The following is an 18,204-nucleotide window of genomic DNA, read 5'->3' on the forward strand; positions in this document are numbered from 1 at the left end:
GTTCTAGAAGGGGTACCTCTGGATTGTGGGGCTGTGTGCAGGAAATTGTCCTGCTTCAGCCTCTAGCTCGACACTCTGGTGGTTCTCAGGGTGACCCTGTGGAACGGGACAAGAGATAGATACCCAAAAGGAGAAAGAGATTAGCTCTGGCAAAAGTCACAGGAAGCCACCAGATCGGGAGAAGAACTAATACTGGGTGAGAAGGGTGAAGGTGTCATCTGAGGGACTCCCAAGGGCACTACTCTGAAGTTCCATTGCCTGTACTGTGCCTGCTTGTAATGGGAGTTTTTTGTTCATGCTAGCTTGTCTGCCCTCAAAATAAGATGTGGGTTAAGAGGTAAAACGTTCTTACAGCGTTATTCTTGTTGCCTCAATGGAGTCTGCTCATAGATTGAACAGAGTCATTTTTAAATAATATGGCTCTTAGGCCCTCTGTTCTTGGGAGTCTGTTCTGGACTGGCTCATGTAAGCTCATGGGTCTATGCTGGACTACTGTGAATATCACTATGGATCCGGTGGATCGTCCTCGCCTCCCTCTTTGAGAAAGTCCCTTGTAGAGGGACTCCATTTTCACAGAGCCTCTCTAGACCAAAAGCTGGACCTCGGGCCCTGTGATCTATCTGGCCTTTGGAGGCACCAAAGAGGTCCTGAGTTCTCACACCATCCAAGTGGAGACGGAAGTAGGGCTTGCTGTCACCTAGACATCCACAAACCGTTCCGCAGTCACCATTCCTGGGGCACAGACGTGGCATTGGCGCTGTGCTGAGGCCAGAGAGAGTGAAAAGAAAGCTGGAGACGTAGCTCAGTGGTAGCGGGCTTGGCAAGGCCCCGTGTTCGATCCCCAGTACTATCACAAAACTGAGTTTCTTAAATTGTTATTGTCGCCTCTCATGTGGGTAGATTTCTGTACAAAACGAGCAGATCTGTGTGCATACGTGTGTATGTATGGGTATGTATACATACAAGTATGTGTGGGGATGCAGCTGTGTTCATGAGAAGGCGTGTGTGTGTGTGTGTGTTATGTGCATTAAGGCAATGGGCACAGCTCTCCCACATACCTCTTTTCCCTAGGGAACTGCTTCAACGTAGAAGCTGTTCTTAAACAACCATTGCAGACCAGGAAGTCTGGAACAGATCATGTGGCCCAGGCTCCCACCTCCGCGAAGTCAAGTTATTTTTTAAATCATATTTTATTAATAAAGGACCACCCTGTGGTGGGAGTTGTTCCTTTCGACCACGCTGACCTCCATCAAACCTTCCCAGTCCAGAGTCTCTTTGATGAAATGTTAAGTAGATTGTGCAGAAAGGAAAGCAGCTACGGGCAATCTGAAGATGCTTTGCATTAGTCGGAGTCCTGACGTGCCATCCCGTTTGGGATGCCTACTCTCTTGCTGAATGTGAATGGCTGATGGTGGAGCCGGGTGGTCATTAGATCAGCTCTCAGCCTCAGCAGTTCCGTAGGCTGGGCCCTCTCTACCAACTGCTAAAGCACAGGTGCCCGCACAGAGCATGTGCCCACCTCTCAGCTGATGGCGCATCTTTGACCCCGCCACCCCAGCCACTGGCTCTCTGATGACACCCCGCGCCTGTTTTGAATTTCCAACTGTCGTATCTTTCTGCCCATCATTGACCTCTGTGTTCTTTCTGTCCCTTCCTGGTTTAAGAGCCTCTCTTCTCCTCCCTATTTCCATTTCTATGCCTCATGGATATGACACCAGTGCATTTAACCATTGGGTTACTTAAGACAGTCAGACAGACAGACACTCCCTCCATGTTAAAAGCAGGACTCCAGCTTGAGACTATTCACATGGTTTTCCTTTCCCTGTCTCTACAATGGAAGGCATAATTGGTTGGATATTCTTTCTACAGCTGTTCACTAGCGGACCTTCAGCGCACGAATGTTGGTGATAAGCAAAAGGATGACCACATTCTAACTTCCCAACTCCAGGAATGATTAAAAGACACACACACACACACACACACACACACAGAGAGAGAGGCTACTGCCTTTTATAAGCCTGTTCTGGATGTGTCAAAACTATACTTGCCACTCCACAAAACTGGGGTGTTTAGGGATGGGAGGGATCAAGAAGTAAAATGTATTCCCAAGATTAACTGTGTCTTAGACGCAAACCAACTCATCTCTGTCTCCCTGCTGTGACAGATGGCTACCCGTGTTGGCCTTAAGCGCGGCAGACTCACTGTCCTCAGGCCTATGGACATCTGACACACAGCCCAGTAGGCTAAATCTAGGTGTTGGCTCACAGCATTCTTTCTGGAGCTTGCAGGAGAGAATCCATTTCCTGCCTGCCCCTGCACATGCCCAGAGGCTAACACATTCCTGGGCTTTCGCCCTCCTTCCTCCAGAGCCAGCCTCCTGGCTCCTCTCTTCCCTTCCTCCTATAGTCCTAGCTTCCTGGGAACTCAGGGAGAAAGCCCTTTCTGTTTTTAAGCCCCATATGTGGTCAGGTTGAGCACACCTTGATATACCAGAGTAGCCCCCCACTCCCCTTCACCCCAGCTTCCACATCCTCCCTTGAATCACATCTGTCAACATGAAAGCCTATTGTCAGGTTCTGGAGGTTGGGAGCGGGGTGTGGACATCTGTGGGAGGGGCGAGCTGTCCTGCCTATGACAGCCAGTCCCTGAATTCTATAAGCAATACAAGAGAGTAATGAACAAGATTAAGTAGGAAGGAGAGCAGCAGAACGCCTCAATACACATTTACGTCCCCACTCTAGAGAGAAAATGAGACAAGCCTGGAATGCCAGTCGTCTCGTGGGAAGGTAGACAAGCCTCGCAGTTTGTAGAGTGTCTTCTGCCCTTGAGTTCGTATGTGCAGTGATAACATATATAGTCAACAAAATACGTGTATAGGAGTAATTCACGTGGAAGTCTACCGAATTCCACTTAGCAGCGGTGGCATTGAGGTCAGCACAGGGGTTAAGCAGGAAAGCTTAAAGTCTAGCTAGTTGGAATGAGGAGTAGATTTCGCTTAAGTGAATTAAACCGCTGTGATCTGAGTGAGAGAGAAGTTAGGTAGCTCCACTCTCTGGCACCGAGTAGGCTTTTAAAGCTCTGTTTGCCAGCGTGCTCATCTGGGTGGGACATGAAGCTGTCAGTCAGAGATTCCTTTCATTCTGGGCTAAGTCCCTCAGGACAATCGCTTCTGCTTTTTACCCAAAGAACAAGCAAACCCTGTGGGACAGGGACCTGAGCTGTGTCTCAGTTGACTGCAAGCCAGGCCCTCCAACCCCAGGGGCCTTCGCTGCTATCAGAGAAGAGGAAATGTATGCACACTGCAAGCCAAAATGGGGTGTCATCTCCAGATACAGTCAACACCACCCCCTCCTCGGGGACTGGAATTTGGCGGCTTTCCAAGCTGTCAGTGACCAGCCCCTTTTGCCAGGCTTGGTGATGAGATCACCATCAGCGTACCACTGATGCAGAAGGGCCTGCTGTTCTGGCCTGCTACCAGGCTGACTACTTACTGCCCTCCTCTCCCAGGGGAGTGGAAACACGGGACACCCTGTAAGGTCCAGCCCACCCCTGAGCCAGACCCTGACTCTCCCTCCTTTGTTGTGTGGCTTCCTTTTCTCTGTCGGGCATCTTTTCCTGGATAAAAGGGATGAGGGGGGTTTTCTCAGATTTGATTTCTCAGTGGGATCTGTTTGCTTTGGAAGCCACCTCCACCAATGCTAATTGAGACCAGAGCTCAGAATGAGGGCCTGAGAACAGCACGGGATGAACTTTTGGGGGAGCTGATTTCGGTTCATCTAGTCAGAACTGGACTGTGAGTACATGCCACAATAGCAGGATTCTCTGTTTCCCAAAGGCTGCACAGAGCAGCAGGCTTTCCCCTTTGACTTACTAACTACCGCAAATGAGTTATTTATTTCTTAAAGTTAAGCATATAAAGTTTTCATTTCAAAAGTTCCCAGTCATCTTGTCCCCGGAGAAGTCAGCGATTGAGAGTCTGCAACTCTCCAAGCGCTCTGTAGCCTCCAGGTCTAAATTTGATGGGCGTCTATTAGAGAGATTACAGTAAAAAATAACAATCAGCTCTCCGATGATCCCGTGTGGAGGGGAAGGGTGGGGAGGAGTAGATTTGGCTGAGGACAAGCCCAGACTTTCGTCACAGGGACAGACCCAAGTGTTAACACAAAGGGAAGACAGGAGCATCCTGCAGAGCGCATTTCAGCCCCAGATACCATGGCCTGCGCGCTGGCCCAGCCCATGCTCTGACCTCCAGGCCAGGTCCCCTACCTCAGCCACTCCAGCTCTGACCAGCTGCGGACAGACATGCTTAGCGGATCCGGGTCCCAGGGAAGGCGCTGCCTGGCCACACTCTCCCAGTGAGTTCTGTACTTTGCTTTTTCAACTTCTCTTTTCTTTCTTTCATTTCTTTTTTTCCCTCTCTCTCTCTTCAACAAAAGAATTTTTTTTAATTGTGGGAGTGGGGAAAAGAGAAACTTGGAGGGGGTGGGGAAGGGAGGAGAAGGCAGGGAGTGTGTAAAAACTTTGCGATTTCAACTGCGGGGTGGGGGTGGTGGTGGTTTGGAGTCACTGGTTTCCCGGGTTTCCTCGTTTCCATTTTCATGATGCCTTAGCAGGGGTTGGTTTTACCTAGGACCCGGCGTTCTCTCTTCCAAATCCAGGCCAAGGGGCATTGTGCAGCCGAAGGTCTGCTGTTAATTTAAACCTGAGCCCTCTGCCTCGCAGCCAGCATTTGCCGAACTCAGAGATTTCAGCGAGCCACGGTTGCCCAATCCCTAAAGTAAACAGCCCAGAGCCCTCAGCACACTGCCCATTGACAGGCCCTGAAGGAACCCCAGAGCATATGCTATTGATCAGGGGGCTGTTCAGATAACAGGGGGCTCTGAGGCTTTCGGGTTCTGAGATCCTGGAATGTGAAAGCCAGAAGGGGCCTCTGGGATCCTTTCAGGGGTGATGCTGTCTTTCCTCAGACATGGAGCCCAGAGAGATAACTCGGATTACCAAAACCAGACAAGAGTCCATGGGGGAGCAGCTCCTCTGTTTCCCTTGTCCCCAGAGCAAAGGCCCTTTCCACACTGTCTGTGAAGCCTGAAAACCCTACCGGGTCTTAGAAGAAGGGAGCACGGAAGAGTAGGGAGGCAGCTGGTCTTGCGATGAGTTTTCCCTGTTTCTGAGCGTTTTGGCGCCTATTCAGGATCACAGTCGCTGTTCCTGCTGCCCAGTGTTTGTGCAATAGTTGATTGAATAAATAGAAGACCTTGATGGGGTCCTAAGAAACGAGCCCTGCACCCCCGCAATATTTGCAGGTTTCTTGGTTAACCGGTTTCTATAAGTTGGTCACTCAAATGGGAGAGCTCAGAGAGGCCTGGGAAACTGTCTATACAGTTCAGTACTTGTGAAGCTTAAGGAAAAGTAAACTTTTAAGGGGTCCTATTATGGAACAATGGTGTTTGGGCCGAGCGAGTGTGATCTAAAGCCCCGAATCCCCGTTACACTGTCCCATCACAACCCCATTGGACATTTCTACCCCCTCTCCTTCTGGCCTCCAACCCACGTCCAGCAGTCTCTCCTAAAGCTCCCTGAGGATCCTAGGGCTCCCTTGAAAGGCTCAGAAAGCACCGACCTTTCCTGTTGCCTTGATTCCAGATGATGAGACAAAGACACATGGAGATAGAGATAGAGGCCTTGTCCAGATCCCCCAGCCGGTCAGTCGGCTGCAGAGCCGGGAAGGAAAGGCCTCTTCCTCCATTCCCCTTCCTGCTGCTCTCCTTTGCCCACCTGAGCCTGGCTCTCACCACACAGCATGCCTGTGGTTCTGGCCATTTACTTTTGCCATACTTCTCTCTCTTCTACTCTTCACTTCCTACGCCCGGCCTTGCACTTGGATGATGGAGATGTCCACCCGTTTGGTCCGAGGCCTCAGTCTCTCTGTCCACCCATCCCGTTCCCAGCCCAGGCCATCTTCATCTGTGAGGCGGCTAGAGCCCATTTTCTTCATACAGCCAAGTTTTCCAGAAGAGCATCATGAGGGCTCCTGCTCGGGGCCAAAGCCCTTTGGTCTGGCCCCATCTCTTCACACGTTTGCTGCCTTCTTCCTTGCGCATCCCCAGCTCCTCTATCCTCTCTGCTCTAGTAACCTGTGCGCATCCTTCTGTTATTAGCCTGACACCAAAGGTAATGGACAACGTGTCTGTCTTCTGAAAGTAATTCATTTGATGGCAGGAACTGGTTTGAATGTTCAGAATCCAGGATGACGCTGATACTGGATTTTAAACACACACACACACACACACACACACACGGATATGGATTCGGAGGTAAACATATTATTGAAGAAACCCAGCTTACTTACTACAAGTCTCTACTTCTTTACTCTCTGTTTCCATCATTTGAATGTACATAAAGGCCTCCGGACACTTTGCTTTGTAAGAATTCTTAGACTAAATGCTAAAGCAGGTGCTCGACCAAGGGAACTAGAAATTCCTGTGTGTTTCTATCAGGTAATTTATCTCAGTTTCATCACCTACGGTGCAAGATTAGCACTGATTTTTTTTGTTTTGTTTTTAAAGAGGTGCATTAAAATTCCTGAACACCAGGAACTACGCAAGGGCCATGGTATTTTCTGGAGCAGGTGTGAATGGCTCTCCAGCTCTTCGGATTCTGGGCTGGGTTTAACTTGTCCCAGTGAGCATATTGACACGTTTCTTCCCTTCCAGCTCAGCGTTTCCCTTGCAGCTTTTTCTCATGTTCCCAAAGTTCATGAAGTTTACTTGAGTCAAGACTTGGGGTTTCCCAGAAATACTAATTTTCATCCAGTCAGAGTTGTATTTTTTATGGACTTTCAGGATGAAAGATCAAAGTTCGGTTTTTGTGGGACCAAAATGGACAGATGTCCTTAAAGCTACAGAACCAGGGTAGTGGGGAAATTGTGTAGTTCATCCTACATCCAAGGGAAGGAGTTTGAGAACAATGCAGTGAATTAATAAATGATTGGCGTAATCTTATAAGACTTTTTTAGAAATGACAGAACAAATGGTACCCAGAAATGTCATTGTCGATAGTACTCAGGGACTGGAGAGATGGCTTCATGGTTAAAAGCACTGTGACTGCTCTTTCCGAGGACACACAAGACTTCCACGATATTTCACACGATAGCTCACAGCAGCCTGTAGCTCCAGTTCCAGGGTGTTCGAAGTCTTCTCCTCTCTGGGTACCAGGCACACACATGGTACACACCTACTTGCAGGCAAAACACCTATCTCCATTAAAAATTTAAATAAAGAGTATTAGAATGCCTATTTCATCCAGTGTGTCCTGGGAATATAGCATTTTGATTTCCCAATGGCATGGCTTTCCTAATAATACCAGACATTATTTCTTTCCTCTCTTATAAACAACATTATAGTACTTTTAAAATATTTTCCAATTTCCTGGCATTGTCATCATCCGCGACAATCTTAGACATGCAGTAAAGCAGCGATGCCCATCCCAAATGTGCCCGCCACCACTCTGAATTTCTGCTGTTGCCTTTCCTAGGATCTGTCGGCGCGCTGGCTTCTCATGTCGCAGTCTGTTCTGCAGTAGCCTGGGGTATCAGGAAAACCATACGTCAGAGTGAAAGTTAACAGTCCAATGACAGTGGCCTCTTGTCTGACAAAGAGAGGGCATGCACAATTTGTGATTGTTGCTTTCTGTTGCAAACTGGATTTTAATGCGTATATGTGTGTGTCATATCACATATATCATATGTTTCACATGATATGTTGATATATAAATATAATACATCATATGATACATATCTTAGCTTTAAAAAACTTTCACTTGGTGTGTGTGTGTGTGAGTGTGTTATGAGATGTGTGTCAGTACAGGTGTATACATGGAGGTCAGAGGACAACTTTTGGAAGTCAATTCTCTCCTTCCACCTTGTTGAGGAGGGTCTCTCTTGTTTCCACTGTTCATTCCAGACTAGGGAGGTGGCCTATGAACTTCTGGCCTATTCTGTCTCTGGGTCTCATCTTACCATAGGAATGCTAGGATTACAGATGTGAGTCACCACATCCAGCCTTCCGTGGGTCCCAGGGACCAAAGTTGGGTCCTCCGGCTTGTGGGACAGGCACTTTTGCCAGCTGAGCCATCTCTCCAGCCCCAAAGATAGGGTTTTAAGAGGTTGTGTTTTCTGGGCCTCTTCTTTGGAGCAGAGTAAAATAACACTATTTATGAGGCATAGGAAAGAAGGGCATAAAATGGATAATTTTGCTTCGCGGGTACTGATCACTCGATCGAGACTGTTGCGGAAGTGGGTGGGGAGTCCCTGCAAGCCAGCATGGAGACGCTCTTGATCCTCTGCATGTGTCTCCCCTGGGAATGGCCAGTTCACTATCTAGGTGGTCGCCACAGAGGATGCTGTTTATGTAGCTTCCTCCTTTCTTTTCCCTGCCTTGGTTGGGGAATAATCCTTCACTTTACATTGCCGATCACTTCCCTCCTCACCATCAAAAGTGGTTCTGCAGAGGCTAGACCAAGAAGACAAAGAGGGCACAGGCACAGCTCTCCTCGGCAAGCTGACTTCCGAACTGGGTGGGTGAGGATGTGTTTCCCACGGGCACACGGCTACACTTCTCTGCCCTGGCATCTGCCCGCGTAGCTTGGGCTGCAAAGGTGGCTTTGGACTCTGGCCTGAGACCCCAGCTACCGTGTGGAGTGGTGTTTGAAGCTCCAGTGTGAGACAAGTGAAAGTTCTGGAAAGGTCTTCCTAGAAATGGAGCACTGGCCGGGTTTGTTTCCAACCCTGATTGAATTTTTAAGAGGAGTCTTCTAAAATGTGTAAACCTCCCTCATTTCCATCTAGTCATTCAGCAAATATTCAACTGAGAATTTCCGGTACTAGCTGGTCTTGTTGTATCGGGCACTAATAGCATTAAAAAGAACAAAGGGCAGGCTCTGTCCCCGAGCTTATGTCATTCTGTAACCTCCCAAATACTTCATGAGTGTTTGTTTAGCCATCCGCCTACATCTGCCACACACACACACACACACACACACACACACACACACATTTAGAACCCTGCCTTCAGTCAGAGTAGCACAGGTTGCTCGCTAGTCAGCATTATCTACACCAAGGGTCTCAGTTTTCTTTTTCTTATGACCCTCTAGAAAGAAATTCACTTTTCATTAAGGCCAAATATTTGAATGGACATATTATCTCTGTGTGTAATATAAATATGCCAACAATGTTCACTTTTGCAGTGTATACTATTCTTTGACATTTTCTGTACCACTCTAGTTCACATTAAAATGGTGACCTGACCCACTAGGGAGCTTCCATAGGCTGCAAACAGGTCACATTCTGAAGGGCGAAGCATGGAGCATACTGAATGAGCATCTTTGCTTTGATCCCTGCATTCATAGCAGCTTGCCGACCTCTGTCCACCCAGGCTGGAGGACCCAGGGGTCAGCCTGAAGATGGAAAAAGGGCGATTTTGGATGGGAGTCAGAGAGCCTCAATTCTGGTCTAACTCCAGTAGCTGGTGCCATGATCTCCAAAGAGTCACCTCACCTTGCTGTGACATGACTAGGCTACTATAAAGGAGATGTTATCGCCCGCTGTGCACGGCTCAAGGGTGAGCAGGGACGCCCAGCATCATGGTATCCATTGACGTATGCAGAAAAGCACTAAGCACAGAGCCAGTGAAGTTGTTGTTCAATAACCTTGCTCTCCCAATGAAACTTTAATACCGGAGGAACACTTAGGGAGACCGTGTGTTCTCAATAGCGCTCAGCAAGATTTCTGAAACTCGCTGCACCATGATGCAACTTCGTAAGTGAAAATCTCAGTGTGGCATTTGTTTGTGATGTTGTAACTAGCTCCACAACGAGGTCACCTCGCCCTTCTGCCCTTTAAATACTTTTGCTGGTTGTAAAATCAAAGAAGCAACTAGGTGGTCGGTGGGTTGTACGTTCTGAGCCAGTTTGTGCAAGGCACACTTGGCCTGATGTTATGTTTTATTCCACGAGGTTGCTCAACATTAATTCCCACTGTGTTTAAGGCCACTTTTTATTAAAGGTCACTAATGGTAAACAAAACTGTCTGGTAAAGGAAGTTTAAAACAATAAACTAGTAGATAAAAATATGGTATTTTTTCCACATTTCCTTTCTAATTTATTCTAAACCTCATCTGGCACAGATGCTGATTAAAGCGAATGTGTCTTTCAACTTGTGCCCGATCCCTGTTGAGAGTTAGAGTCACTCAGGACATTCCCCCATCGCAAGTTACCTCTGCCTGCTCCATTTCATTCTGTCTTTGTTTTACCTTCCCACGGCTGTTTGCTAGTCATGTTCTTCAGCTTTTCATCTGCATTGACAAAATTGCCTGAGCTAATGAACTGAGTACGCAAAGGTTTGTTTCGGTACATGGGTTCAGAGGTGTCATTGTCATGGGTCCATGGCCATTTGGCCTTGTGACTTTGGGCCTGCTGGTGGCACAGTGCGTCACGGCCCAAGTGTGTGGTGGGAGAGACAGTCTGTAAACTTAGCTGCTGGGAAGCAGAAAGACATAATAGGATCAGGACATAGACATTCTCCTGCTAGCTTCCTCCAAGTAGGTCCCACCTATTAACAGTAGTCCCACCACCTCCCTCCCAGTGCTACAGACTGGGGCCAAGCCTGTGACCCATGGCAGTTGAGTGGAATACCGTCGGTCCTCTTTTATAGAATTTGGTCCTCCACATTGGGGGTTGGAGACAGAAAATAACAACCAAGTAGAAACTGTCACCCTATCCCTACGAGAAGAACGTGCATTGGCCACTTTTGCACTTTAGAACAGTGAACTCTATCAGAGGCAGCTCATCACTACCCTGTTGCAGCAGGCTTTCTTTTGGGCCACCAAACCAGCTCCCAAATCATGACATGATGACTTTTTATTAACTATAAATGCTCAGCCTTAGCTTAGCTTGTCCCACCAGCTCTTATAGCTTACTTTAACCAGTTTCTCTTCATCTACACTTTGCTACCTTTCTTTCATTCTGTGTATCTCTCCTTCCCCCCCCTCTCTCCCTCTCCCTCAGTCTTGTTCCTCTCCAGCCTAGATTTCTCCTTCTATTTATTCTCTCTGCCTACCAGCCCCATTTACTGCCTAGCTATTGGCCATTCAGCTTTTTATTAGACCAATCAGGTGCCTTAGACAGGCAAGATAAAACAGCAACACATCTTCCCATCATTAGACAAATGCAGCATAAACACATGTAGCAATCTTTACACAGTTAAAGTACTATTCCACAGCACCCTGTAGAGTTGCCAGGGGAAGAGAATAACATGAACACTGCTAAACAGCGAATCTATGATGCTTACGACGTGTCTCCACAGACTCTTGTGTTGTACACTTAGTCCCAGCTGGTGACCTCTGTTTTGATGGGTTGCAGAAACTTGAGGAGGTGGAGCCTAAATGGAAGAAGGTCACTGGGCAGAGGGTGGGGCTACGGGAGAGGTTTTGGGGGATGGACGTCTTGTCCTGGTGGTTTGCTGTTGTTCTCGGCTTCCTGTTCATCCTGAGGCGAGGTGAAGTACATGCTCTGCTGCACACTCTCACCGCCATGATGTCTGACCTGAGCTCACAGAGCCAGGTAACCGTGCGCAGAATCCTATTGCCGGTTTTACTTTTTTACCTTTACAAGGCTGCTTAACCTTGCCGGCCTAAGTCAGAAGCCACAATTCTTCCCTGAAGGTAGTCCCTTGAGTGTTTGGGTCACAGCCACAGGAAAATTAACAACAGCAAACAGGCTGTTAATTTCACTGTGCCCTGACTCTCCCTCCACCTGTGGGAAATACCAGGCATTCCCTGCCTTACAGGCTAGCAAGAGTTAAAGGCACCAGCCCCCAGAGCACAGAAGCCTCAATGGAAGCCGAAATGGGCATGGTATTACCCCATACCACTGGTCTCCCCTCTGAGCTTTCCCCTCCTCAGAGACCCCAGAGTCACTGAGGTTGGGGCAAATGTAAGATAATCCAGTTTGAGGTTGACCTGCGTTCACTAGAATATTTTACTTTTCAGAAAGTCAGAGTTCCTTGTCTCTGATTTCGCTTGCTTTGTTTAACTAGAAAGCACCCAGCCATCCTCAGGGCAAGTCTAATCTTCAAGTACATTTGTTAAACGCTGACTTTTTAATTTTCTTGTTTGTCCTAAATGGGACAATATGGTGAGAATATGGTGAGAGGCAGGGTTTGCTTGCTGTTGAATGCCACCATTTCTCAAGTATTCTTGACAGGTTAGGAAAGTGTCAGTTAAAAATCCTGACCTGAGCATCTGAAAACTCTTGGGTCCCAGTTCCATCTGTTTCTCACCGGTGTGCGCCCAGACCGAGGGACTTAATGTCTACAAGTTTCATACTGCATCCCTCTACAAAAAGAGGGAAATGGCCATAGTTAACACAGCTCCTGGTGTTTGCCAAGAGTTCAAAAGGCAGGAGGAGTAGGTACCTTACAGTGAGAGCCACTTATGGGAGTCGCTGCATAGGAGATGAATGGAGGAACTGGGCTGCTAGGTGATCGCAAAAGCAGGGCCAACTCTGATGGGGTGAATCAGTTTCCTGGGACTGCCAGGGGAAAGTAGAGACAAATGGGTGATTCACAACAATGGAAACCCTACTGTTTGGGAGGCTGGAAGTCTGAAATCAATGCGTCAAGGGGGACTCTCCCTAGAGACCTTTAGGGAAGGTCTATCCTGGCCCCTCCCAGCTTCTGATGGCCCCCGATGTTCCCTGGCTTCTGGCTTCACGGCTCAGAGAGTTTTACCCGCCATTCTTGGAATCTCTTTACATGGCTTTCCCTCTGTGCAGGTCTGTGTTTGTGTCCAAAGGATACTAGTTGTACGGGATTGAACGGTACTCTTGGGACCTCACAGGCACCCTGTTACATCTGCAAAGACCTTCCATCTAAGTCATGAGAGATGCTTCCGGTCGGGATATCAGTATACCTCTGTGGGGAATGCAGTGCAGCTCATCAGAGAGTGTGTGGGCCCCCTAGAATGACATGACACTCAACAGGTGCTTTTAAAGTTTGCTAATGTCTCCACAAAAGGGACAAACCTCATACATCCTGGAAGGGCCTATTAGATAGGCTCTTAAAAAATGAGTATTCTCTAACCACCGAAGTTCCCTAGACCTGAACATAGCAAGGGGCTTTTTCTTGGAATGAAGGACACCTAGGAACTGTCTGTCATCTTCGTTAACTTCAAGGCAAAGAACAGAGCAGACACGGATAAAGCTCGGGTCCGCATGAGCTCATGCTCTCCCTCCTTTCCCTGCATGCATTTTAAATGCCTGACCTCACTTAAATATGCACTTTGATCCATGAAACATGAGGAGCCCGGGTCTCAGGATTGGTGATTTAGGAGGAGACCATGGAGAAACCCCTACCTCAGAGAGTAGAGCATCCCTGTTACCCAGCTTCTCCCAGGTGGCCTGAAAGGCTAAGAATTATTAGCTCTGCTCAGAACTACAGGTTAGACTACCCAATAGCCCCAGGTTTGGGAAGGCTACAGGAACACAGCTGAACTGGAAAATGAACAAATGAAAAGATAACGTTTAGAAGTTAGGAGAAGCAGCATTTTAAAAATCAGGTAGACTGAGTATCAGTACAGTGTAGTTAACTGTTCTCCTAAGCATGTTCCGAGTGATTGTTAAACAAAGCAGAACTGAGTTCTGTTTTCCCGGGGGTCTCCCTAACAAAGCATTGCCCGCTGAATGGTTTAAAATGATAGGCGGTGGTCCTTGCACGGGTGAGTGGGTGGGTCCGCAGATGATACAGCCAGACAATGAAATATTATTCGCCACTGAAAAAGAAAATGGACTGCTGTCATGGAAAAACATGTCAGAAACCTGGAAGAGTTACTATGAAGTGAAAGAAAGCGGTCTGGAAAAACAACATATGATTTCAACCATACTTCCATGCCTTCCTCTGCAAAAGTCGAGACTAATGGACACAGTAAAGAGATTGGTGATTACCAGCGATTGGGGGGCGGGGAGAGAAAGGAAGAGCGAGAGATTTAAGAGGGGCAAGTAAGCAGAGCACAGGAGGATTCAGAGAGGGGTGGCGCATATACTGTATCTATGGAGACACATTCAAATTCACAGAACATACAACACTAAGACCAAAGCCTAATATGAACTAAGAACTGGATGGGCATGCTGTGTCTGTCCATTAAGACTTTGGTTCTGAAACCAAGTTGGAATCTATTAAGAAACCGTTTCAGCATTAAGGGAGAGAGGGGAGCGCAGGAAAGGATGGGATGCTCCTAAGACCTAGTTTCAGGTTTATGAGAAGAGTGAATCCCACTTGGGTCCATCCATTGTAACGAAAGCCCTTCTAGGGGTCGGGGGGATTGTCTCCGGTGGGAGAGGCTATGAGTCTGGAGAAACAGGGGTGTCTGGGAAAGCTCATTCTTCTGAGTTTTTCTTGACACCTAAAACTGCTTTCAAAAGTTAAACATTTGAAATAAGCTACAAGGCACAGTTGGCTCCTACGGAAGGCTCCTCCCAGCTTCATCAATCTGCTGGCAGTCTCCAGCATCCCTTGGCTTGTGGAAGCATCACTCTGATCCTCTGCCTTGGGGGCCATTCTCATCACCTCTCTTCCCATAGTCTACTCCCTGTCCAGATTTCATACTGGATTAGAATCCACCCTGATGACTTTGCTTTAAGCCTAATTTCCAAATAAGGCTGCATTCCAAGGAACTGGTAGTTAGGTTGTCAGCATTGGGTTTTTTGGAGGCCACAATGCATGACAAATACTGGAAGACCATAAAATTCTAACATGACATTTCATAGCTTAATTCTTCAGCTACAAGTGGGGTAACAATTGAGTCTATTTAAAATGTCAGCTGGCTGGAGGATGCTGGGGCAGTTGGGATAGCTGGAGCTTTCCCTAGTAGCCTAATGTCTAAAATCAGTCCAGGGAGAGTTAGGACCAAGCACCCTGCTTGTAGCTATGATCCATCATCCCTCCATGAGGCCTGGTACTGAGCCAACCTCAAAGAGGCTCAGAGAAAGGGATTGGCCTCCTCCCTTTTTGGACATGAGAAGGCAAAGCTCCCTGATGCTAACTTCCTGTCTACATGCTAATGAGAAGTGGCATGGATTAGGGAAGAGGTAAAGAAAAAAGAGACGAAAGGCATTCCCTTTAATAGATTTAAAAATAAGACAAACAAAAAACCATTTCTCCCATCACCCTTCCATCCTCCAAAGGGGGTAAAAAACTAGAACAGAAAATCATGATGGGGAACCTGAGTACACACACAGGAAATAAGATCCATCCCCTTCCATCTGTTCTATGTTGAAACTGTATTTTCCCATTTCTCTGATATTAACGCTATCATTTTAAAGGAGTTTGAGGTCCTTGAGTTGGGAAAACCCTTCATGGGATGGGGCTCTGATGAAATGGCTCAGTAGGTGAGAGTTTACCGTGCCATCGTGAGTGCCCGAGTTCAAATTTCCAGCACCCATCTTGTGTTGGATCCAGGTATGTCTGCTTGTGCCTCTAACCCCAGCACTGAAGGAATAAAGATGGAGAGAGATAGAGCAAGCTAAGAAAATTCTGTGGCCACCTCTGATCTTAGTATACTATACACACACACAGGGATATATGCACCAACACATACATCTATACACACATACCACACCGACAAATAAATAAATAAGAATAAATGGGTTTTTTTTAATTTATTTATTTATTAAGGATTTCTGCCTCCTCCCTGCCACGGCCTCCCATTTCCCTCCCCCTTCCCTAATCAAGTCCCTCTCCCTCACCAGCTCGAAGAGCAATCAGGGTTCCCTGACCTGTGGGAAGTCCAAGGACCGCCCACCTCCATCCAGGTCTAGTAAGGTGAGCATCCAAACTGCCTAGGCTCCCCCAAAGCCAGTACGTGCAGTAGGATCAAAAACCCATTGCCATTGTTCTTGAGTTGGTTTCTAGCCATAAATAAAGGACATTGAGCTTATAATTCGCGATCCTAGAGAAGCTAAATAAGAAGGTGAATCCAAAGACAAACATATAGGCATTCTCCTGAATATTAACCTTTATCAGGCGATGAAAGGAGACAGAGACAGAGACCCACATTGGAGCACTGGACAGAAATCTCAAGGTCCAAATCAGGAGCAGAAGGAGAGGGAGCAAGAGCAAGGAACTCAGGACCGCGAGGGATGCACCCACACACTGAGACAATGGGGATATTCTATTGGGAATTCACCAAGGCCAGCTGGCCTGGGTCTGAAAAAGCATGGGAAGAATAAATGTTTAAAACGCCTTCCTGGACCATCCTTCCCATCTCATTGGAAAGTAAAGAATAACATGGAAACCCTGTAGGCACAGAACCCATTTGATGGTGGTGATGATGATGATGATGATGATGATGATAACATAAAAACGGCTAACACTATTATAGTACTCTCTGTATGCTAAGCACTGCTTCAGGACTTTGAAAACCCTAGTTCATTTGATTATTAACCCCACTGCATGGTAAGCAGGATTATCTTCACTTTACAGAGGAGGACAATTAGGGCAGAGAGGTTGCCCATCTCCCCGCAGCCTGGGAGTGGGTAGTCTGGCTGCTGGTGACTGCCCTGTGCAGCCCAGTTTTGTGTTGAATGACTGCTGGTCCCTGTGTGTTTCCACAGCTCTGGCCTCTGGCCTTTGCGTGGTAACTCTGGCAGTAATTGTATCATTACATCACTTCCTGACTGATGAGCAAGCTGCTTCTCCAGGAGGGGCAAAGGCTAGAGCGGATGGGAGAAAATGGATGCAGGACCTTTGATCTGCCTGGATTCAATCTACAACTACCAACCCAGGGGATAATACACCACCCCGAGGGTCCTAAAAAGTGATCATAAGTAGACCCCTTCCCCCAAGCGGGAGACCTGGACTCCTACTGTGTTAGTAGCTCCTTTCGTTTCGGTTAGCCACACCACAAAACTGTTGTGGTGCCAATTAAAGTTAATTCTTCTAGACTTTGGATTTGCCCAGATCGTAACTTCTAAATGCTGTGTTGTCACTGTTAGAGAAGGGACACCTGGAAAGAAACAAGTAAGGGCCACCACGGTGAAGCAGCCTACAGTGGAGGTCAGCTGGAGTCACCATGAGCATAACCCGGCCATGTGACTGACCCCCTCTGCACGGGGTTACTTACCTAGTCTATACAGTGTGAGCAATTAAGTCCACTCAGTCTTGCAGCCAGAACCAGATGGGCTGTGCCTAGCCTAGCCTCACTGCTCCCACACAAATGGTTCTTAGCCCAGTTAAACATCCTCCTCGGCCTTTTAAAGCATCTTTTGATTCACTCATCAAAAGTTGAAGTTGGTAGGTTTTATTCGTTCTTTTATATCTTTGGTTTTCACACAGATAATGGCTGTTATATTTGGCTTTTTTTTAAAAAAAAAAAGTGTTTATTTATTTATTTATTTATTTGGCCTGGGAAATGATAACCCTTTAACAAGGTGTAAAATGTAGGAGAATCAGTTATCCATCAGCAGCAGCAACCTACTCTGGGGGATATGTGTTAAGGTGACTCCTGGGGTTCCCTCCAGTTTAAGACGGGCTCTGCTCCCTTTGTTTGTGGCCTTTGGGGAATGTGAGAACTTTGGTTCTCTCTGGTAGGTTTCCAGACTCCTCAGTTGAACAGAACCCAGGATTTTGACATCTTGGCTATAAAAGAGAGCACTGATCAGCAACGCTTGATGTGGCGCTGAAGCCTAGCTCTCAGTCTAGGTTCCTTGGCCCTTCAGGGCCCGTCTTCTCAGTGGTGAAGTAGACACGGTAATAGCATCCGTCTCTCCGGCATTATGAAGATCAGATTCCATCCTGAATGTGATGAAAGTGCTTTGCAAAATAGCTGTGCTCCGTGACAGCGTGGACGGCCCTGAGTTTAGGAGCTGGCTCCAGAAACGGTTTAGCTACCAAACAGGACGGGATGGAGCAGGCAGCCCTGCTGACAGATCTTAACAAGGACCTGTCTCATTCTGACTTGGAAGCAACTCTCGGTTGTGTTAACACTGTGTAGGAGGAAAAGTCTGGCATGGATAGTGGTTCGCTGTGAGATGAGGGCGAGCGTGTGAGCCAAGGCTAGGGTCAGGGCCAACAGAAGGTCATGCTGTAAGCAGGTGACAAGCTGAAAGACAGAAGAGACAGGCCTGTGTTCTGCTTCAGTGGTGTGTGGGGGTGGG

General features: G+C 47.4%; 1 protein-coding gene across 8 annotated transcripts in view; it reads left to right on the forward strand.

Moving 5' to 3' along the window:
• The window catches only part of Cald1 (caldesmon 1), a 187,696-nt gene that overhangs the window by 111,218 nt on the left and 58,274 nt on the right, over positions 1 to 18,204 (forward strand). For 2 of the 8 annotated variants that reach the window (XM_075953844.1, XM_075953845.1), the window contains exon 1: positions 4,049 to 4,355. The exons of 5 other annotated variants lie outside the window; for them this stretch is intronic. In XM_075953844.1, coding sequence (XP_075809959.1) covers positions 4,303 to 4,355 — 53 coding nt within the window. In that variant the 5' untranslated portion in view covers positions 4,049 to 4,302. Of the gene's footprint in view, positions 1 to 4,048; positions 4,356 to 18,204 lie in introns of those variants that run through there. One more of the 8 variants, XM_075953839.1, reaches the window with a different exon arrangement.

This window comes from Microtus pennsylvanicus, chromosome 19, assembly GCF_037038515.1.
Source record: "Microtus pennsylvanicus isolate mMicPen1 chromosome 19, mMicPen1.hap1, whole genome shotgun sequence".
Taxonomy (NCBI): Eukaryota; Metazoa; Chordata; class Mammalia; order Rodentia; family Cricetidae; genus Microtus; species Microtus pennsylvanicus.